General features: G+C 42.9%; 1 protein-coding gene across 1 annotated transcript in view; it reads left to right on the top strand.

Annotated features, from left to right (window-relative positions):
• Baz1b (bromodomain adjacent to zinc finger domain 1B) overlaps positions 1 to 23,265 on the top strand; it is a 59,883-nt gene that overhangs the window by 11,406 nt on the left and 25,212 nt on the right. Inside the window, exons 3-6 of the mRNA XM_048369077.1 lie at positions 2,143 to 2,287; positions 8,767 to 8,968; positions 9,234 to 9,355; positions 12,021 to 12,218. Of these exons, the coding sequence (XP_048225034.1) occupies positions 2,143 to 2,287; positions 8,767 to 8,968; positions 9,234 to 9,355; positions 12,021 to 12,218 (667 nt within the window). The remainder of the gene's footprint in view (positions 1 to 2,142; positions 2,288 to 8,766; positions 8,969 to 9,233; positions 9,356 to 12,020; positions 12,219 to 23,265) is intronic.

Genomic DNA, 23,265 nt, shown 5'->3' with positions numbered 1-23,265 from the left:
TGAGTCTCTTGGATTAGTCATTTATATTTTATATGCGTGACAAATGTATGCAAAAACAATATACATCCATTCATGAGTACATGTGTATCTGTTTATATGCACCTAAACCAGGGGATGGACAACTTTTTCTAGAAAGCAACATTTTTTTAGATGTCACTGGGGTGTGAGCTTAGGACCCTTGCTTGCCCAGCTCATGTGATCCCTAGGCTTCCTGTTTTCATTGCTAGGATCACCAGTGAACACCACGGTGAATGGCCTCTTCTCTGGAGATGGAGTCTCATATACTGGCCTGGCACCTTGGTCCTTCCAATCTTGGCCTCCCATGTGGTTTAGGATGATAGGCCTTTACCACTGCACACAGCTTTGAGGAGTTGAGATCATGTCTGAAAAGAGTACCCAGCCCCTTGTTTTTCTTCTCTTTTCTATTTCTTTTTTGTTGTCATTATTATAAAGGTTATAATACAAACTGGGCACTGGTGGCTCATGTCTGCAATTATAGGTTAGGAGGTTGAGATCTGAAGATTACGGTTCAAAGCTAGCCTGAGCAGGAAAGACCATGAGACTCATCTCCAGTTAACCAGAAAACTGGAAGTGGCACTGCAGCTCGAAGTTGGTAAAGCACTAGCCTTGAGCGGAAATGCTTAGGGACAGTGCCAAGGCCCTGAGTTCAAACCCTATGACAAAATAAAACAAAACAGGTTATATACAGAGGGGTTCCTTTTCCATTTCTTTACCTTTCATACTTTCTAAAGTAAAGTGTTACCTAGCACAGTGTTGTATAAGTTCTTACTGTTTGCTCTCTGTAGAGAAAGATAATGCCACCCTCTCTAGATGAGTTTTTGGGATAAAAAGGTATATGTGTGGAAATTCTGTGCAAAAGAAGATACCACTGCTAAGTCCAATAAGCTAAAGTATGTAAAGAGTGGTAAGGAAGGACTGGGAATGTGGCTTATTGGTAGAGTGTTTGTCTAGCATGCATGAAGCCCTGGGTTCAATTCCTCAACACCACTTCAACAGAAAAAGCCAGAAATGTCTCTGTGGCTCAAGTGGTAGAGTGCTGGCCTTGAGCAAAAAGAAGCCAGGGACAGTGCTCAGCCCCTGAGTCCAAGCCCCAGGGCTGGCCCAAAAAATAAAAGGAAGAGGTTGGCTATGATAACATGAAGTGTGATCATGTAGTCATATATCTGAAAAACCCAGAGAGAGTCAATAATGAGCTGTTAGAACAAGTTAGAGAATGGAGCTTCATAAAGAAAGCTATTGCATTCTACATGCAGGAAGATAAGACTGGGAATTTAGGGGCTAGAAACACTAGCCTAGCCACTAGCCTAGCTGGGAATGTGGCATAGTGGTAGAGTGCTTGACTAGCATGCACGAAGCACTGAACCCGATTCCTCAGCACCACATCATCAGAAAAGGCCGGAAGTGGTGCTGTGGTTCAAGTGGTAGAGTGCTAGCCCTGAGCAAAAAGAAGGCAGCCACAGTGCTCAGGCCCTGAGTTCAAGCCTCAGGACTGGCAATAAAGAAAAAAGAAACACTAGCCTAGAGGGATCAGGGAAAGTTTTAAAACACTGAACATGATGATGTTAGACACACGGGGGGCAATTTGTGCCAAATTGTCAAGAACAACATGAGGTGTTCGTATTTAATTCAGTGAATGATGAATAGAGGAACATGATTTTAGTTGGCTTAGTTAATAAGTCTGTAGACTAACATAGTGTTCTGGTCTGGGGCCTGGCATTAGTCAAGATAGAAGGATGAAGGGAATTTGACTAACTCTTGGTTCTAACTGAATAACAACTATACAGTTCCTTGGAAAGGCCTGATGCACCTTACCATGTTAAAGTTTTTATCTCCAAGTGTTGTTGTTTTTGTTTTTCCAGTACTAGAATTTAAAATTGGGACCTTTGTTCTAGGTAGGCAAAAACTACACCACTTGACCACCTACCTACATTCTCAGGGACTTGGGTATATTTGTTAAAGAAATGTTTTTTTTGTTATGGGACTTTTCCTTCCTCTCCCCCCTAAAAATGCTCTAAAAAGCCTAGTCATAAAAAATTGTTGAGTTGCTGTGGAGGTTTTTTTTTTTTTTTATGGTTTGGTCTTGGCATTTTCTTGGTAACTGACCATCATCTGTTTCTTTAGTTTAAAAGAGGAGTTCCCTACGTGGTATGAGAAACTTGTTCTGGAGATGGTTCACCATAACACTGCCTCCTTGGAGAAGCTAGTAGATACTGCTTGGTTGGAAATCATGACCAAATACGCTGTGGGAGAAGAGTGTGACTTTGAGGTAGGTGCCTGCTTTCCTTCTATGATTTGATTCAGTGAGGATCAGAGTTAGCGCCTCCAGGGAGGATTATAGACTGCAATTCTGTCTGGGCATAAGAAATTGGTTTGATTCTTTTTTGTTTTTGTTGGTTGTGGGGGTTGAACTTGGAGCCAGGGCGCTGTCCCTCAGCTCTTTTTTGTACTCTATGACTTGGAGCCACAAGGCTACTTCTGGTTTTCTGGAGGTTAATTGGAAATGAGTCTGACAGCCTTTCCTGCTCTGGCTAGCTTTGAACCTCGACCCTCAGATCTCAGACCCCTGAATAGCTAGGATTACAGGCACGAGGTACTGGCACCCAGCTCCTTAATTGGGTTATTCTTGAAGTCTGCTTTACTTAATGTTACATATCTGAACGACTAGCTGGGCACTGGTGGCTCATGCCTGTACCTAGCTACTCAGGAGGCTGAGATCTAGGGATCAGGGGTAGGAAAGTCTTGTGAGGCTCTTATCCCCAGTTGATTCCCCAAAAAAGCCAGAAGTAAAGCTGTGGCTCAAGTGGTAGAGCATTAGCCTTGGGTAGAAAGGCTAAGCGACAGTGCCCACATCCTAAGTTCAAGCCCTAGGACCAGTACAAAAAAAAGGACCAAGTTGGTGCTGGGAATGTGGCCTAGTGGTAGAATGCTTGCCTAGTATACATGAAGCCCTGGGTTTGATTCCTCAGCACTATGTGAAAAAGCCAGAAGTGGTGCTGTGGCCCCCAGGACTGGCCAAAAAAAAAAGGACTGTGTTGTTAGTGGGGCTTTCCTTTTTTTCCCCTGATCCCTCCTCCTTTCTTCCCCTCCTCTCCTCCTTCCCTTGGGATTAAACCCAGAGCCTTGCACTTGCTATGCAAGTTGTATTATCACTTGCACACCCCTTAGCCCTAGTAGCCTAGTGGGAACATTTAGTGTTGTGATTTTTGCTATGCTCTGTACTTGTGCATCCTTGTTTTATTTTTTGATTATTTCATTATTTTTGTTTTTTGTTTTGGCCAGTCCTGGGGCTTGGACTCAGGGCCTGAGCACCATCCCTGGTCTCCTTCTGCTCAAGACTAGCACTCTGCCACTTGAGCCACAGCGCCACTTCTGGCCATTTTCTGCATATGTGGTGCTGGGGAATCAAACCCAGGGCCTCATGTATATGAGGCAGGCACTCTTGCCACTAGGCCATATCCCCAGCCCGGTTTTTTTTTTTTTTGAAATATTGTTTATACTTGTTTAAAATACTTCCAGGTATATCTAATCTGTCTTCCTAGTAATGATGAATAAATTGTCTTTTTTCCACTTAAAATTTGTTTTTTATAACTTTATTAGGCCATTGAAATCAATTTTTGAGTTTTCTGTTTTTGAAGTGTTAGAGATTAAATCTAAACACTTGCATACTGGGCAAGCACTCTGCCCTCTACCACTAAGCTCTTAAATATGTTTATTAATTTTCTAGCCCAAATAGCTACAAAATAACACTAAGGCAGTCCTTATATAATCTTTTTTTTTTTTTTTTTTTTTTTTGGCCAGTCCTGGGCCTTGGACTCAGGGCCTGAGCACTGTCCCTGGCTTCCTTTTTGCTCAAGGCTAGCACTCTGCCACTTGAGCCACAGCGCCACTTCTGGCCGTTTTCTGTATATGTGGTGCTGGGGAATCGAACCCAGGGCCTCATGTATACGAGGCAAGCTCTCTTGCCACTAGGCCATATCCCCAGCCCCAAGTCCTTATATAATCTTGTGAAAGCCTGAGGTAGGGTTTAGGAGAAAGGGAACCAATTTTTTTTTTTTTTTTTTGCCAGTCCTGGGGCTTGAACCCAGGGCCTAGGCACTATCCCTGGGCTTCTTTTGCTCAAGGCCAGAACTCTACCACTTGAGCCTTAGCGCCACTCCTGGTATACTCCTGTGTACTGAGGAATCGAACCCAGGGCTTCATGAATGTTCCATTCATTTGCTCTGACTGCTTGTATTGAGTTACTTTCCTCTTTATTTGTAATGTCTGAGATTACTTATTTATTTTTTGGGGGGGGTCAGTTGTGGGGCTCATACTCAAGGCCTCTGGGCACTGTTCCTGAGTGTGCTCAAAGGTCTACCACTTGAGCCATAGCACCACTAACAGCCTTTTCTGAGTAGTTTCTTGAAGATAAGAGTTTTAGGGATTTTTCTGCCTGGGCTAGCATTGAACCTGCAGTCCTCAGATCTCAGCCTCCTGAGTAGCTAGGTGGCGTAGTAGTAGGTGGTGTGAGCCACCTGCGCCCAGGTTTGAGGCTTTCTTAAATGATATAATTGATTTTTCCACCACCACACCGCCCCCCCCCCCCTTTTTTTTTGCCAGCCCTGGGCTTGGGACTTGGCCTGAGCACTGTCTCTGGCTTCTTTTTGCTCAAGGCTAGCACTTTACCTCTTGTGCCACAGCACCACTTCTGACCTTTTCTGTTTATGTGGTGCTGAGAAATCAAACCCAGGGCTTCAGGCATGCTAGGCAAGCACTCTACCACCAAGTCATGTTCCCAGCCCAAGTGATACAGTGGGACTGTTGACTTCAGATAACAGCCTGACTGGAGAGTAGGAAAACTTAGTATAGGTTAAGAGCCTGGTAGCTGTTGGTGGTAAGGAGATAGCAGGAGGCGGGGGTAGGGGGGTGTATTTGTTTTTCCTTTTCTTTTTTTACCAGTCCTGGGGCTTGAACTCAGAGCCTGCACATTGTCCCTGAGCTTCTTTTGCTCAAGGCTAGCACTCTACCACTTCAGCCACAGTGACATTTCCAGCTTTTTCTATTTATGTGGTACTGAGGAATTGAACCCAGGGCTTCATACATGCTAGGCAAGCACTCTGCCACTAAGCCACATTTTCAGCCCTGCAGATTTCTGTTTTTTTTTTTTTTTTTTTTGGGGGGGGGGGGCTGTCCTGGGCCTTGGACTCAGGGCCTGAGCACTGTCCCTGGCTTCTTCCCGCTCAAGGCTAGCACTCTGCCACTTGAGCCACAGTGCCGCTTCTGGCCGTTTTCTGTATATGTGGTGCTGGGGAATCGAACCTAGGGCCTCGTGTATCCGAGGCAGGCACTCTTGCCACTAGGCCATATCCCCAGCCCCAGATTTCTGTTTTTAAACCCCAAGGAACCAAGAGAAAGGAATAGAAGGGCAAGTAGAAGAGAGTGGCTGCAGTTGTTGAAGAATATATTGGTAAACCAACCTGTTAAGTATTCAAGATAGTAAATAACAAATACCGTAACCTCACTTTTCATCTACAATTTGACTGTCTACTGATGAGTTGAGCTCACCAGATGTAGCAGGTAAGGTAGCTTTTTGGGGTAGGCCACTGAAGGTAGGTCCTCCTGTGTAACACAAAGTGAAGTGGGAAGAGTGGAGGTGTAAATAAAATATATTAAAGCTTGTGCAGTGCTTTAGGAAAAATTACATAAAACTGGAAAGGCTGGAATCCTTGATTTTGACCTCATAGTTAAGTAAAAGAAAAGCAAATTAAACCCAGAACAAATGGAAGGTGATGAAAGTCAGAGCAAAAATTAGAATAGAAAAGAAGAAACGATCAAAACAAAACCATAAGTTTGTTATTTTTAGTGTATGTATGTAGTGCTGAGGATTGAACAGGGGGCTTTGAGTCTGCTAAGAGATTTGGAAATGCCATTTCAACCAATAAAAAGCTGGTGTATTTATGCTATAGGCATAGATTCTTGGTCCAGGTAGTTCTGGACATAGGCTAGCCAGAAAATAAAGCAGAAAAGGTGGTGTGCAGCTTCAATTGTAGAGCACCTCCCTAGCAAGTGGAAAGTACTAAGTTTTTTGTTTTTTTTTGGCCAGTCCTGGGCCTTGGACTCAGGGCCTGAGCACTGTCCCTGGCTTCTTCCCGCTCAAGGCTAGCACTCTGCCACTTGAGCCACAGCGCCGCTTCTGGCCGTTTTCTGTATATGTGGTGCTGGGGAATCGAACCTAGGGCCTCGTGTATCCGAGGCAGGCACTCTTGCCACGAGGCTATATCCCCAGCCCAGAAAGTCCTAAGTTTAAGACCTAGTACCTCTCCCACTAAAAAAATTTACCGTATGAAATGGAATATAGTGCTCTATTTAAAGGCTGATATACCTAAGGGTGACCTCAGACCTCCTGATCTCTGCCTCCCACATGGCTGGGCTTACTGACTTGAACTCAGCCTGGGTGCTGTCCCTGGGCTCTTTGGCTCAAGGCTAGCACCTTACCACTTTGAACCATAGCACCACTTCTGATTTTGGTTAACTAGAGATAAGAGTCTCACCTGTTTGAACTGTGATTCTCAGATCTCAGCCTCCTCAGTGGCTATGATTACAGGCATGAGAAACAGGCGCCCAGTTTAATTTACCTTCTTGAGACTAATCTACTTCTTAAAACTCCTTTTTTTCTTAGCAGGGGAGGACTTTAAAAAAAATGTTGGTCATGGGGCTTGAACTCTGGGCTTGGGCACTGTCACTTCGCTCTTCAAGAGCTCAAGGTTCTACCGCTGTGCCACAGCACCACTTAAAGTTTTCTGGAGGTTACTTGGAGATGAGTCTCACGGATTTTCCTGTCTGGGCTGGCTTTGGACTGTCATCCTCAGATCTCAGCCTCCTGAGCGTCTGGGATGACAGGTGTGAGCTATCAATAGCCGGCTGGGGGCTTTTTTTTTAATTTTAGACAAATATTTATCATAACTTTATTTGTACTAGTCAGGATATGGCATAAACCCTTCAGTAGATTACTGGCTAAACACATCTATATCATGAAAGATTACTTAGCTGTTAAAGGGAACAAACTATGGATACTTGGAACAACTTGATTGGTTTTTCAGAGGAATATGTTGAAGGAAAAAAGCCATTTTCCAAAAGTTACAGAATGTATGATTCTGAGGGACATTTTACCACTTGAGCCATAGCACCACTTTTTGGCTTTTTCTGCCTATGTGGTACTGAGGAATTGAACCCAGGGCTTCATACATGCTAAGTAAGCACTCTACCACTAAGCCACAGTCTCAGCCCTGAGGAACATTTTTTTGTTACTTTTCTGTTTTGTTTTGCCAGTCCTGGAGCTTGGACTCAGGACCTGAGCACTGTCCCTGGCTTCTTTTTGTTCAAGGCCTATACTCTACCTCTTGAGCCACAGCACCACTTCCAGCTTTTTCTGTTTATATGGTGCTGAGGAATCAAACCCTGGGCTCCGTGCATGGTAGGCAAGCACTCTACCACTAAGCCACATTCCCAGTCCCTGAGGAATATTTTTTAAATATAATTTTATGATTATTAAGGTGTTATTAAGAGGGGTTACTGTTTTATAAGTCAGGTAATGAGTATATTTCTTATTTGGGCACTGTCACCCCTTTCTTCACTTTTTTTTTTTTTTTTTGCCAGTCGTGGGCCTTGGACTCAGGGCCTGAGCACTGTCCCTGGCTTCTTCCTGCTCAAGGCTAGCACTCTGCCACTTGAGCCACAGCGCCGCTTCTGGCCGTTTTCTGTATATGTGGTGCTGGGGAATCGAACCTAGGGCCTCGTGTATCCGAGGCAGGCACTCTTGCCACTAGGCTATATCCCCAGCCCCCTTTCTTCACTTTTACCCAGTTTCCCCCTCCTGTCCCTGCCCACAAATTGTTGGGGGGAGGTGTGAGTGAGTGTGTGCGTTCGTTTGTGTGTGTGTGTTTGTTTGCTTTGTTTTTGTTGCCAGTCTTGGGGCATGGACTCAGGGCCTGAGCATTGTCCCTGTCTTACTTTTTGCTCAAGGCTAGCACTCTACCTCTTGAGCCACAGCTCCACTTCCAGCTTTTTTGTATATATGTGGTGCTGAGGAATCGAACCCAGGGCTTCATGTATATGGGGCGGGCACTTTACCAGTAGGCCATATTCCCAGCCCTGTGTGTGTTCTAATTTAATTAATTTCTGCCAGTCCTGGTGCTTAAACTTAGAGCCTGAGCAATGTCCCTGGCTTCTTTTTGCTCAAGGCTAGCACTCTGCCACTTGAGCCACAGCACCAGCCTTTTCTGCTTATGTGGTACTGAGGAATCAAACTCAGGACTTCATGCATGCTAGGCAAGCATTCAAACACTAAACCACATTCCCAGCCTAAGGGGGCATATTTTTTAAAATGTCATATATTGGCCTATAAGACTGAGTTTCAATGTTTCAGTGAAGGTTAGGTGATAAGAAATGTGTATTGCCTCACATATTCTCAATGATTGATTTAAACGTCCTTTTCTTTTTTTTTTTTTTTTTTTTTTTTTGGCCAGTCCTGGAGCTTGGTCTCAGGGCCTGAGCACTGTCCCTGGCTTCTTCTTGCTCAAGGCTAGCACCCTGCCACTTGAGCCACAGCGCCACTTCTGGCCATTTTCTGTATATGTGGTGCTGGGGAATCAAACCCAGGGCCTCATGTATACAAGGCAAGCCCTCTTGCCACTAGGCCATATCCCCAGCCCCTAAACGTCCTTTTCTTATTTACTAGATATCTCTGGTTTCTTGTTACCTATACAGATTGGAAAGGAGAAAATGCTCAAGGTGAAGATTGTGAAGATTCATCCTTTGGAGAAAGTCAATGAAGACATCACTGAGAAGAAATCTGATGGCACCTGCGATTCTCCATCAAGCGACAAAGAGAATTCCAGTCAAATTGCCCAGGACCACCCAAAGAAGGAGGCATTAGTGAAAGAGGATGAAGGAAGGCGAGAGAGTATCAGTATGTATGATGATAGCTGTCCTTAGAGGAGATGCTGGTTATTTTATTGCACACAAATCTTTTTGAAACAATGTATACATTTATGAACCAACACAAGATTTTGTTCATTATGATTGACAATGCAGCTTAAATATCAAGAAAGCAAATTAAGACTCTGTTCTCCCTACCTGGGGCAAAGTCAAGGGTTAAGATGATTTTTCATGAGTGAATGGATAGAATCAAAATAATTCTTTTCCCCCCACTAATTTTCTATTGATGTGGCTAGATGACAGAGCTCGCAGGTCTCCACGGAAACTTCCTACTTCGTTAAAAAAAGGAGAAAGGAAATGGGCTCCTCCAAAGTTTTTGCCTCACAAATACGATGTGAAACTGCAAAATGAAGATAAGGTCAGTTGGTTACTTCAAGAATCTTAGATATTAGAAAAATGTTATGATGTTGGTTTTCTTGAAGAAAATGAGCTTAAAGAAACATAATGAATGAAATGTCTTTGTAACATAAATTTTAAATAACTTTCTAGTTGTATCCTTTAATTATTTATATATTTCTTCCCTAGGAGATAGTATGCTTTTCCTTTGTAGAGGTTACTCAAATCTAAGGGAAAAAAATTTGGAGACCCTGGTTCATTCCTTAGTATCATCAAAAAAAGAAAAGAGAAAAAAGAAAAATTTTACACTTGGAACTTTATTTTTTGGTCGGTTTTGGGGCTTGAGCTCAGGGAGTGGGTACTGTCCCTGAGGTTTTTCACTCTAGGCTAGACCTCTGCTCTTTGGGCTACAGCTTCACCGCAGGTTTTCTGGACATGAATTGAAGATAAAGAATCTCATGGATTTTCCTGCCCGTGTTGGCTTTCAGCTTCAGTCTTCAGAACTCAGCCTCCTAATTAGCTAGGAGTACAGGAATGATCCACCAGTGCCCAGCATATTTAAACTTGTAACTCAGTTTGTAAAATTTCTTGCCAAACATAGTGGTTGAAGCCCATATTCCTGCTGGCCAAAGCATGAAAATTTGCAAGATGCCCTGTTAAGCAATGGCTAGACATCAGAAGATAACCACAGGGGCTGGGAATGTGGCTTAGTGGTAGAGTGCTGGCCAGCATGTGAAGCCCAAGGTTCGATTCCTCAGCACCACATAAAGAGAATCAGCCAAAAGTGGCGCTGTGGCTCAAGTGGTAGAGTGCTAGCCTTGAGCAAGAAGTAGTCATGGACAGTGCTCAAGCCCCAGGACGGGCAAAAAAATAAAATAAAATAATCTAAAAGGGGCTGACAGAATGACTTACCTATCAAACATGAGGCCCTGAGTTCAAATTCCAGTACCTCAGAATGACAAGTTCCTAGTAGTTAAACTGTCTAACTTTTCCCAGTTGAAAGCAATTTGCAATGTGAATACACTCAGATGATGAACCATCTCTAATTAGTGCTTTAATAGGGAATAACCAATAATAACCTACTAATAGTAAATATCCTTAAAAACATAATGCTATGTTCTGTTGATTTTGTTCTCCCTTTCCTTAAAAAAAAGTATGAAAACTAGAGCCATGCACATGCTAAGCAGATGCTCATTGAACTATAGCCCAGCTCATACTTTTTTGGAACAGAGTCTCACTGTGCACTGCCGACTGGTCTTTGTCACTAGATCCTCCTGGCCCCTGTCTGTTGAGTGCTTTGATTACAGGCATATGCCATTATTCCTGGCTAATTTTTGTATTTTTCATTTTTTTGTGTGTGTGTAGGGCTCAAACCTAGGACACTTTGCGTGCTAAGCACAGTGTATGTATATAATTTTTTTTTCTTGTGCCAATTATTGGGGCTTGAACTCAAGCCTTTCATTCTCATTTGGTTTCAAGGCTGATTCTCTACCACTTTTGGCTTTTTTTTTTTCAAATTTTTATTATCAAACTGATGTACAGTGAGGTTACAGTTTCATACGTTAGGCATTGGATACATTTCTTGTACTGTTTGTTACCTTGTCCCTCATAGCCCCCTCCCAACTTTTGGCTTTTTTGCTAGTTAATTGGAGACAAGAATCTCACAGACTTCTACCCAAAATCCTTAGCACAGTTTCCTAAGTAGTTAGTATTATAAGCTTGAGCCACTAGCTCCCATCTTGGTTTGTATTTTTATAATATGTCCAGAATGAGATACATTTTAAAATCAGTTCGGAAGAACTTCTTTCTTAATGGAATATAAACTATATTTCATTGATCATGTCTTGTATTTGAGAAATAGGACATGATTTTCCAAGGCTTAGAAGGAATCCTTGTTTCATTGTTGGAAAGATTGAGTAGAGAATTGGGATGTGGAAGCCACTTGCATCATGGGTTACTCATAAAAACCCTTTCACAGGAGAAGCAGCTGAGACCCGAGAAATTTGAACTGTCCCTGTTAGCACTCTGGAGGTAGTAAATAAGTAAATGATTATTTTAACCCAGTTCTTTGGCCTCTTTCCTTTTTTTCCACCTCAGAATGTTGACAAATCTCATTCTGTTCTGACTTTGCTTAGTGATCCTAAAACATGTCAGGGTCTCTTCAAAGTTAGATATTATTTTTCTTTTTGCCAGTCCTGGGCCTTGGACTCAGGGCCTGAGCACTGTCCCTGAGCTTCTTTTTGCTCAAGGCACTCTACCACTTGAGCCACAGCGCCACTTCTGGCCATTTTCTATGTATGTGGTGCTGAGGAATCGAACCCAGGGCTTCATGTGGCACTCTTGCCACTAGGCCATATTCCCAGCCCCCCCGAAGTTAGATATTGTTAAATACAATAATTTCTTTCCCTCATTCAGCAGGTAACTAGTTAAAACATGCTGCTTTTCTGTCTTTTGTCTTCATATTGGTGTGTTGTTTGTTTATAAGTATTGAGTAGAAAATACATTAAAAAATTACTAGACATTTTTAATTGACATGTTTTCCTATTGCTGGAAATTAGTCTGCTTTTTCTGCTATCCGATTTATAACTCCATGGAATTGTGATTTTTCTGGGTAGGACATTTTTGTTTGCATGGGTTAATAATTGCTTCCTATCTCAGTGATGAGTTTTTTGTATTTGTTCACCTAGATCATTAGCAACGTGCCAGCAGACAGCTTGATTCGTACAGAGCGCCCACCAAATAAGGAGATAGTCCGGTACTTTATACGGCACAACGCCTTGCGAGCTGGCACTGGAGAAAATGCACCTTGGGTGGTAGAAGATGAATTGGTGAAGAAATATTCTCTGCCTAGCAAATTCAATGACTTTTTACTTGATCCATATAAGGTAAGGTCACTATTAACTTTTGGATTGCTGAATAAAGCGCTGTTAGACAAGATTATTTTCTCTAGTGCCTTCCAACAGGGTTAGACTCATAGCAGATTTTTAAAATTAAGGTTTCCAGATAGGGAGCAATATATGAAATATATTCCAGGTATGAAATTAAATCATTTTCTATAGGCTGTGATGTGAGGTTAAAAAGAAGAGAGGCCAACTTTTATCTAGTTCCCTTAGTTTGATTTAATTTTTTTACTGGAATAATTGGTATGATTAACTGAAGTTTGAACTCAGGGCACCTGCTGGGCATGTGTTCTACCACTTGAGTCAGCCCTCTGTGTTTGTATAGTTGCAAAATGAAAAATATATACTTGTGCTTGTTTCGCTTTGGATCCTTTTGAAAATTTCTTCTCTTATTTTATATTATATTTTATTTATTTTGTCTTACTTGATTGCCCACCACCACCACCCAGCTTTGGTGCTGTCCCTGTGCTTTTGTGCTCAAGGCTAATACTCTTCCTCTTGAGCCACAGTTTTACTTCTGGCTTTTTGATGATTAATTGGAGGTAAATGTCCCACAGACTTTCCTGCCCCAGCTGGCTTTAAATTGTGATCCTCAGATCTCAGCCTCCTGAATAGCTAGGATTATAGGCATGAGCCACCTGCATCCAGCTTTTGTGTTCAAGGCTAGTGCTCTACTACTTTGAGCCATAGCTCCTCTTCTGGTTTTCTAGTAGTTAATAGAGATAAGAGTCTCATGGACTTTGCTCCTGAGTAGGATTACGGGAGTGAGCCACCAGCACCTGACTAAATTTTCTTTTCTTTTTTTTCTTTTTTTTTTTTTGCCAGTCCTGGGGCTTGGACTCAGGGCCTGAGCACTGTCCGTGGCTAGCACTCTACCACTTGAGCCACAGCGCCCTTTTTAGGTGTTTTTGTATTTGTGGTGCTGAGGAATCGAACCCAGGACTTCATGCATGCTAGGCAAGCACACTTATCACTAGACCACATTCCCAGCCTAGATTTTATTTTCTTGAGATAAAGTGTTGCTACATAGCACAGGCTGGCCTCGAACTCCCCCATGCTAGAGATTGAATCCTAGGCCTTGTGTATGCTAGAACTCTTAAGTCACAGTCACAGCCTCCTGGGTGCTGGGATTTACAGGTATGTGCCACCACAACTGGCTGTGAGTGAAAACTGGTTTTGTGTATCAAGCAAGATGATCAAATACATTGGCCACTTTGATAAAAACCTGAAATGTCTATTACTTTGTGTGATGGATTAGTAGAAAACAAACCATTTCCCTCCTGAGAAAAATTAAGTGGTTTTTTTTTCTTTTAAATCATTTCATTTGATCTCTAGAGCATTTTAGTGAAATTGTATGGCAAGTATATTATACTTTTTCTTTTGGTGTCTTTTCTTTTTTTGGTACTGGGGATCAAACCCAGGACGTTGCCCTTGCTAGGCAAGCGCTTTGCCACTGAGCCAGATCCCAGACTTATATTAAACATTTTTACAAAGGAGAATTGGAGGCCTAGTGTAATTAGAACCAAACTGAAAATGTGAAAAGAAATAAAACATCTTGGATTTTTTTTTTCCCTTTTCAGAAAGGGTCTTGCTGGTGTTTGGACCTCTAGTTCCTGGATTATGAGAGTGAGCCAAGGGGCTGGGAATATGGCCTAGTGTCAAGAGTACTTCGTGTACATGAAGCCCTGGGTTCAATTCCTCAGCACCACATATATAGAAAAGGCCAGAAGTGGCTCTGTGGCTCAAGTGGCAGAGTGCTAGCCTTGAGCAAAAAGAAGCCAGGGACAATCCTCAGGCCCTGAGTTCAAGCCCTAGGATTTGCAAAGAGAGAGAGAGAGGGCCAACATGCCCAGACTATATCCTTGTTTAGTTTTTGTTTTTTGAGGTACTTAGGTATTGAACCCTGGATCTTATATTGCTGTGCAAGTGCTGAGCATCTTTTTGTTTGTTTGAGATGAGGTATGTAGGCTGGCTTTGAACTCACCACCCTTCTGCCTTCACATTCTCAGTGTTCCACTTTTCCTTATGAAAAAAAGGACATCTTAGTCATAGCTATATTATTAAGCTGTCTTAATTGTCTTAGATCGATTATGATAACTAAGTATATTGGAAACTAATGCTATTTCTCTAGAATGTTGTTAAAACTATCTAGGCATAGTTTGGCATGTCACAGGTTTTCTTACCCTATACTAGGAAAGTGAAACATTGTCGGTTATGCCCTTTGTATTATTTGCTTAAAAATTCAAACTTAAAGATTAGTTGAGTTAGGTGGAACCCCACTGGCTCATACCTGTCATCCTAGCTAGTCAGGAGGTTGAGGTCTGAAGATATTGTTTGAAGCCAAGCCCAGGCAGGAGCATGGGACTCTTACCTCCATAATTAACCAGAAAAGCCAGAAGTGATACTGTGGCTCAAAGTGGTAGAGCACTAGACTTAGTAAAAAAATCTCAGGGACAGCATCTAGGTCCTGAGTTCAAGCCCACAACCATCACCAACACCAAACAAATTAGTTGGCTTCTTAAAGAATGAGACTAAATTTTCTATGGAACTATGTAGTTTGACTATATTTACTAAATTTTGCTTAAATATTTTATTTCATGAGGGGAAATTTTGAGTTCAGGATGATTGTATTGCCATAGAGGATATAGTTTTCAGCTGTTACACAGAATGCTATCTGACTGAAGTTCTTGTATGTAAAATCATCTCTAAGGGGCTTTAAACTTTCACAACATTTGAGTCTTGAAATATTTTGTTCATTCATTTATTCATTCATTTATTTATTTAGCCTGTCCTGAGCCTTGGACTCAGGGCCTGAGCACTGTCCCTGGCTTCTTTTTGCTCAAAGCTAGCACTTTACCACTTGAGCCACAGCGCCACTTCTGGCCTTTTCTGTTTATGTGGTACTGAGGAATTGAACCCAGGGCTTCATACATGCTAGGCAGGCACTCTACTAATCACTAAACCACCTCCCCAGCCCAGTGCTTTGGATTCTTGAGTCATGTAGAAGGAATTAAATAATAAAATATGAACAATAATGCTTTTAATCTCCTCCCTACAGGTCTGGCCACTTGTTGCTTTGTCTCCTCTGTGGTCTCTTTTAGGTTGCAGAAAAAAATCACTAACAGATGGGCAGGGCCTGGAGGGAGGAAGCAGCAGCTCTAGGGAAGAACTGATGGTGAGGGAGCCGAAGTGGGAGAGTAGAACATTCTCTAGGGTGCAAGAGTGTTGAGTGACCTGAGTAGGGCCCAGGGTGGTAGTGGTGTGTTTGTGAGTCTTGTTAGCTCTTTCTAGAATATAATCTGCTGAACAGAACGGTCTTACTGTTTTGTGATTTTCCATAATATATTGCTGTTGAATTTATTTCTTGAGGAACATGTCAGTTAGGCCATGGTGTTTCAGACTGCGCTTTGACTGGGCTTATGTCCTGCTGGCACCCAGGCTCTGGCTGTTGGGTAGAATTACCACAGGACAGACACACTCTGAGAGGTCACATTCAACCACAGGATGGAATTGTAATTTTGTCTTACTAGTAGGAATACACATTTAAAAGATTATTTTTACTCATCTTCATGAAGTAAGTGTTTATAGCTTAAGTTTGGGCTCTTGAACTTTAGAAGAGATTTGAAGCAGAATATTTAGGTGTTACTTGGGGTGTGGGTGGTGCTTGCTTAAGCAGGCTTTTCCCTTTTCCTGAAACCTTCTTAGAGCAAAAGTACTTTAAAAAGTAAATTACAAGCCAGGCACCTGTGGCTCATGCCTGTAATCTTAGCTACTCAGGAGGCTGAGATCTAAGGATCGTGTTTGAAGCCAGCAGGGGGAGCAAAGTCCCCCTGAGACTCTTTATTTCCAATTAACCACCCAAAAACCGCAAGTGGTGCTGTGGCTCAATTGGTAAAGTGCTAGCCTTGAGCATAGAGATAGTACCCAAGCCCTGAGTTCAAGTCCCACAACAACCCCCCCACCCCAAGGAGTAAATTACATTGTTTTCAAAAGACTTTAAAAATACTTTATAGGAACAAATTTAATGAACTCATGGTGATTGTGAAAAAGTCACTGTATGAACACTGTATGAAACTTCTAACATGCTACGTGAAGCAAACGACATGCATCAGAATCAGGATATAGATTGCCAAGGCTGTTTAACTTAAGGTTTTACTACCTAGATTATACTGCTTATTACTAAGTTCAGCATCTGGTTGAGCTGCTACACGTTGTTCTTTAGGTTTTTTTTTTTTACTGTATTTTTATCAAGAAGCATGACAGGTTTGTGGTGGTGCTGGTATGTTTCAGGTGACAAGAATAAGTGTAGAGGAGCTGGGGATATGGCCTAGTGGCAAGAGTGCCTGCCTCATATACATGAGGCCCTGGGTTTGATTCCCTAGCACCACATATACAGAAAATGGCCAGAAGTGGCGCTGTGGCTCAAGTGGCAGAGTGCTAACGAGCAAAAAGAAGCCAGGGACAGTGCTCAAGCCCAGAGTCCAAGCCCCAGGACTGGCCAAAAAAAATGAATAAGTGTAGAATTGTATACACTTTCTTACTTTCAGCCTTGGTGTTATTGAGACATTTGTAAACACTTTTTTACCTATTTGGCCATTAGGAAAGGCCTCTGCCTTAAACTTTGAATACTGCTAATGTGGGTGTCCATCCACTCATTTCTTCTCTTTGCCTATCCACTAGACCAGTAGATTGATTGTGCTGAGTGGGAGGTAGGGAGATCCTTAGCACATAAGTGGTTTTATACTTTTTCAGATCCCCCTGAGTCCAGCCATGCTGGCTCCCATTTGGCTGTGACTACCCAGCATACTCCATGCTGAGATGACCAGGTACTGAAGGACTGATCACGCGGGGACCTGGCCTATTGGGAGGGGGTTGGGTGAGTTCATTTCTTTCATTTTCAGAAAACTTAATGGTGTGGTTTGGCAGACAAGCACACCTTAGCAATGAAGATGAGTGACAGAACTCTCCCATGGCTTTCCCAATCACCTTAGGGATTTCTTCATTATTAGTGGGCTTCTATATGAAGAAGTTTTAAAGAGCCTTATTCTAAAGTTGAGTTGTTTAAAGTAGAAGTAGAATCAATAAATTAAGAAATACACCAGCCTAGGGGCTGGGAATGTGGCTTAGCGGTAGAGTGCTTCCCTAGCATGCACAAAGCCCTGGGTTCAATTCCTCAGCACCACATAAGCAGAAAAGACCAGAAGTGGTGCTGTGGCTCCAGTGGTAGAGTGCTAGCCTTGAACAAAAAGATAAGCCAGGGACAGTGCCCAGGCCCTAAGTTCAAACCTCAAGAATGGCAGAAAAAAAAAATAGACCAGTTATTGGACCCTGTCAAAAGATACTTACATAAAATAGTAAAAATGAGACTTAGTCTCACGTTAGTTTTCTGATAAATTTTAGTATAAACTTCTGTTCTGATCATTAGAAGAAAGATCAATTTGTATGTGTCTACCATGAAGACTGTCAAAGCTAGTAGAAGATGGTTAACTTTCTGTTTTTAATTATACTGGGTACTGATGGACTTTCCCTATGACTTCCTGGATAGTATCTGAAATACTGTAATGTTCATGAGGAAAGTGAGGGCTTTTTTGTTTTTGGGGTTGTTTTTTTTTTTGTGCTGATCCTGAGGCTTGAACTCAGGTCCCTACTTAGCACTGTCCTCAAACCTTTTTTTTTTTCCCCCTCTCCTTGGTTAGTTGTGGGGCTTGAACTCTAGGTCTGGGTGCTGTCCCTGAGCTCTTCAGCTCAAGGCTAGCACTTGAGCCTCAGCACCACTTCCACTTCAGATTTTCTAGTGGTCAGAGATAAGAATCTCTTGGACTTGCCACTAGAGAAATGAATCTTATGGACTTTCCTCCCAGCTTTTAAACTGCAATCCTCAGATCCCAGCCTCCTGAATAGTTAGGCTTACAGGCATGGCGCCCAGCTATCCCCAAACATTTTTCACTCAAGGCTAGACTCTGCCACTTGAGCCACAGCTCCACTCTACAGTACTTTGGTAGTTTATTGGAGATGAGAATCTCACCGACATTGCTGCCTGAGCTGGTATTGAATGTGATCCTCAGATCTCAGCCTTCCAAGTAGATAGAATTATAGGCATGAGCCACTGACATCCAGCAAGAGTGAAATCTTAAATAAGTTACTTCTCTTTGCTTACTTTTTTGTTTGTTTGCTAGTCCTGGGGCTTGAAATCAGGACCTGAGCACTGTCCCTGAGCTTCTTTTGTTCAAAGCTAGTACTGTATCACTTGAACCACAATGCCACTTCTGGCTTTTTCTGTTAATGTACTGAGGAATTGAACCCAGGGCTTCATGCATGCTAGGCAAGTACTCTACAAATAAGCCACTTTACCAGCCCTGCTTATTCTTTTTAACACTGAAAATTGGTTCTGGAAACTAGAATTTGGAAATTCTACATTGAAGAAAAGCTTTCCTGAATCATACAGTTTATATTGTATAAAGTACTAAAACCTCTTTGGCAGTTGGCCCTGAGGGTTACTGGGGAATAAGACATCAATTTAATTAGAAAAAAAGAACAGCCAGCCAGAGGAATAATACCCTACAGTTGACTATTTTTTATTTTTTTGTGTGCTGGGCCTGGAGCTTGAACTCTGGGCCTGGGCGCTGTCCTTTAGCTTTTGTGTTCAAGGCAGTATTCTCCACTTGAGCCACAGCTCTACTCCATCTTTTTTGCCCCCCGGGGGGGGGAGGGCATGGTTAATTGGAGGCAAAAGTCAGAATTGTCTGAACTATGATCCTCAGGTCTCAGTCTCCTGAATAGCTTGGATTACATGAGTGAGCCACCAGTGCCTGGCTTGACATAGTAATAATAATTCTCTCCCTTCCCCCTCCCCTCCCTCCCTTCCCCCTCCCCTCCCTCCCTTCCCCCTCCCCTCCCTCCCTTCCCCCTCCCCTCCCTCCCTTCCTCCTCCTCCCTCCCTTCCTCCTCCTCCCTCCCTTCCTCCTCCTCCCTCCCTTTCCCCTCCCCTCCCTCCCTTCCCCCTCCCTTCCCTCCCTTCCCCTCCCCTCCCCTCCTTCCCCTCCCTCCTCTCCCTCCCTCCTCTCCCTCCTTCCCTCCCTCCCTCCCTCCCTCCCTCCCTCCCTCCCTCCCTCCCTTCCTCCCTTCCTTCCTTCCTTCCTCCCTTCCTCCCTTCCTTCCTTCCTTCCTTCCTTCCTTCCTTCCTTCCTTCCTTCCTTCCTTCCTTCCTTCCTTCCTTCCTTCCTTCCTTCCTTCCTTCCTTCCTTCCTTCCTTCCTTTCGATGTGGGGCTTGAACTTGGCCTTGGTACTGTCCCTGACCACTTTTGTTCAAAGCTAGTGCTCTGTCACTTGGAGCCACAGCACCACTTATGGTTTTCTGGTGGTTAATTGGAGATAAGTCTTACAGACTTTACTGCCCGAGCTGGCTTTAAGTCTTAATCTCAGCCTCATGAGTAACTAGGATTATAGGCATGAGCCACTAGCACCTGGCTTGAGTGTAATTTTTTTTTTGTTGTTGTTGTTGTTCAGTCTTGGGGCTTGAATTCTAGGCCTGTGTGCTGTCCGTGAACTCTTCAGCTCAAGGCTAGTTATCTACCATTTGAGCCGCAGCACCACTTCTGGTTTTCTGGTAGTTAATTGGAGATAAGAGTTTCACGGATTTTCCTTCCCAGGCTGGCTTTGAACTGCAGTCCTCAAGTCTTAGCCTCCTGAGTAGCTAGGATTACAGGCTTGAACCACTAGTACCCAGCTACCTGAGCTCTTTCGCTCAAGGCTAGTGCTTTACTACTTTGATCCACAATACCACTTCCATGGTTTGAGTGGTTAATTAGAGATACGAGTTACATGTGGGAAAGGGGAACCTTACGGCACTGCTGGTGGGAATGTAAACTAGTACAACCACTCTGGAAAGCAGTTTGGAGGTTCCTCAAAAAACTAAACATAGATATACCCTATGACCTAGCCATACCACTCCTAGGCATCTACCCTGAACAACAGGAACCAGGATATGACAAGGACACCTGCACTTCCATGTTCATGGTTGCACTGTTCACAGTAGCCAAGATATGGAAACAACCCAGATGCCGCACTATAGATGAATGGATTAAAAAAAATGTGGTCTGAAAGGATAGAATAATGGCATTCACAGGGATATGGATGGAACTAGACACACAAATCATGTTGAGTGAGCTAAGCCAAGAACAGAAAGAGAAACAGTACATGGTCTCCCTTATATGCTGGTGTTAGATTTAAAACACGATAAAATATAACAAAGTAAACAAGACTCAAGGTACCAATATACAGTGAGACCAAAAGAGACAGTCTTGGGAGAAAAGCACCAAATAGTAAGACCCAAGCACCTCTTCTCATATACATAAAATAATATACAGACTGAAAAGGACCCCAAAGATAAGGGAAACAAAGGACCTCTTCTGAAATTATCTTATTTTTAGATGACTGTATATTCTTTACCTCATATATGGGGTATACACATGCACATCTGAGGGAAGCTGGGAGGAGGGCACAGAATGAGTGGAAAGCAGGTGAAGAAATATAGCAGAGGGGCCCATCAGCTGCACTGGACCAACTGATGAAAATGAACTAAGCAACTCAAGGGCAGTGATGGGAGGAAGGAAATGAAAGAGAAAGAGGGAACAGATGATACTAGAGGAAAGAAATGTACTTATCACCTGATATGGAAGAAATGGTTTTATTGTTAAAGTTCATAAGCTTTGTAGATTATTAGAATGATCATTTTCATCATTGTGAAGGTTAACATGTATACTCTGAAATGTGTGTAGTTACTTAATCTCAACTTTAAAAAAAGTCTCACGTGGGGACTTTTCTGCCCACGCTGACTTCAAACTGAGGTCCTCAGATCTCAGCCTCCTGAGTTAGCTAGTAGTTAGGATTACAAGTGTTACAAGTGTGAGCCTCTGGCACCCAGCTTAAAAGAAAAGCTCTTGCTTTTTTTCTTTTCTTTCTTTTTTTTTCCCCCCAGTCCTGGGGCTTGAACTCAGGGCCTGAGCACTGTCCATGACTTCTTTTTTTTTTTTGCCAGTCCTGGTGCTTGAACTCAGAGTCTGAGCACATTCCCTGGCTTCTTTTTGTTCAAGGCTAGCACTTTACCACTTGAGCCACAGCTCTACTTCTGGCTTTTTGTATATATATGATGCTGAGGAATCGAACCTAGGGCTTCATGTATACGGGGCAAGCACTCTACCACTAGGCCACATTCCCAGCCTGCTTTTGTTTTTTTTGCAGTTGTGAGGCTTGAACTCAGGGCTTGGGTGCTGACTCTGAGCCTCTCTGTGCTCAAGGCTAGCATTGTAGTGATTGAGCCACAGCGCCACTTCTGGTTTTTGAGTGGTTAATTGGAGATGAGAGTCTCATGGGGACTTTACTGCCCAGACTGGCTTCAAACCGCAATCTTCAGATCTCAGCCTCTTGAGTAGCTAGGATTATATGTGTAATCAGGCTTTATAGCTTGCTTTTCTGAAGCCCTGTCCACTCAAGGAAGTACTGACCAAATATATAGTTCATTTTGCTTAAGAGAAGTTCAGTATTCTGGAGGTTATCAGGTCTTCTTTCCTACAGTGTTTTCATCTGAAATGAGCAGCATTCTTTCATTGCATTATTTCATTTAGTTTAAGGCTGAATTTTTTTTCCAGCTTTAACTACAGATCCATTCACCCAGTGGGTCTACATTCTCTGTTTCTACATACACATTTAAGAGAATTGGTGCTATCATGACAAACGGAGTGAGTTGTAAGCCTATTAGCTCACTCTTTGCATGAAGAAGGGAAGACACAGAGTGGGAGTTGAGTAATGGGGTGAGGATGTGCATGGAGAAGAGCAGACTGAGGGAAGGGTTGGGTAGTGGGTAGGAGCCCTTGGAGGTTCCTGGCAGTGGGTTTAGAGTGAGACTGCCATATTCCAGCTGTTTAAGTTGAACACATACTGACTAATAATGTTATAAGTAAGTATGGTAACAAAAGAGAGACAAGGGGCCTTGTGGGTTATGTGAGATGGGTTACAAAAATTGACTAAAATTTAATTTGTGGTGGGCTGGGAATGTGGCTTAGGGGGTAGAGTGCTTGCCTAGCATGCATGAAGCCCTGGGTTCATTTCCTCAGTACCACATAAAAAGAAAAGGCTGGAAGTGGTACCGTGGCTGAAGTGGTAGAGTGCTAGTCTTGAGCAAAAGAATCTCAGGGCCAGTGCCCAGGCCCTGAGTTCACGCCCCAGGACTGGGGAAAAAAAAATGTTTTTAATTGGTGTAAAGAAGAAGAAGAACGGTCCACGACGGCACACACCTGTAACTCTAACTATTGTTTTTGTTTTGTTTTGTTTTTTGCCAGTCCTGGGCCTAGGACTCAGGACCTGAGCACTGTCCCTGGCTTTTTTTTGCTCAAGGCTAGCACTCTCCCACTTGAGCCACAGTGCCACTTCTGGCCATTTTCTATATATGTGGTGCTGGGGAATTGAACCCAGGGCTTCATGTATACAAGACCAGCACTCTTGCCACTAGGCCATATTCCCAGCCCCAACTCTAGCTATTTAGGAGGCTGAATAGGGAGGATGTCTTGAGTCCATGAGTTTGAAGCCATATAGTCGCATCTCTTAAGAAATGGGAAAAGAACAAGAAGGTGAAAATGTGTCATGATAAATGAATTTAAGGTCTTGTGAGACTGAAGGATTATGGAGCAATGTTCAAAGACACAACTATATGAAATTAATGAGAATTTTGAAAACTTATAGTTAAATGTGTTTATGAAAAACAGTAGCCCGGGTTGGCCTCAAACTTCTGTCCCTCCTACCTTCTAGCTTCCCTAATGCTGGGATTATAAGCATGAACCACCACACGTAGCTCTAAGCCAGTTCTTGAGTCGTGGGGAGAAGTCAAAGATGAGTTTGAGAAACCAGCAGGCCATGGTCAAGCAGTTTCCTTACCCTTGAGCTGTGTCTGTTGTTAATATACTCATAATAACATGTCACCAAGTTGAGATAAAGATATTTGAGTTTCTGCCTACAGCATAGACTGCCTTGAATTAG

This window comes from Perognathus longimembris, chromosome 1 (assembly GCF_023159225.1).
Source record: "Perognathus longimembris pacificus isolate PPM17 chromosome 1, ASM2315922v1, whole genome shotgun sequence".
NCBI lineage: Eukaryota > Metazoa > Chordata > Mammalia > Rodentia > Heteromyidae > Perognathus > Perognathus longimembris.
This window is presented reverse-complemented; position numbering and strand designations above follow the sequence as displayed.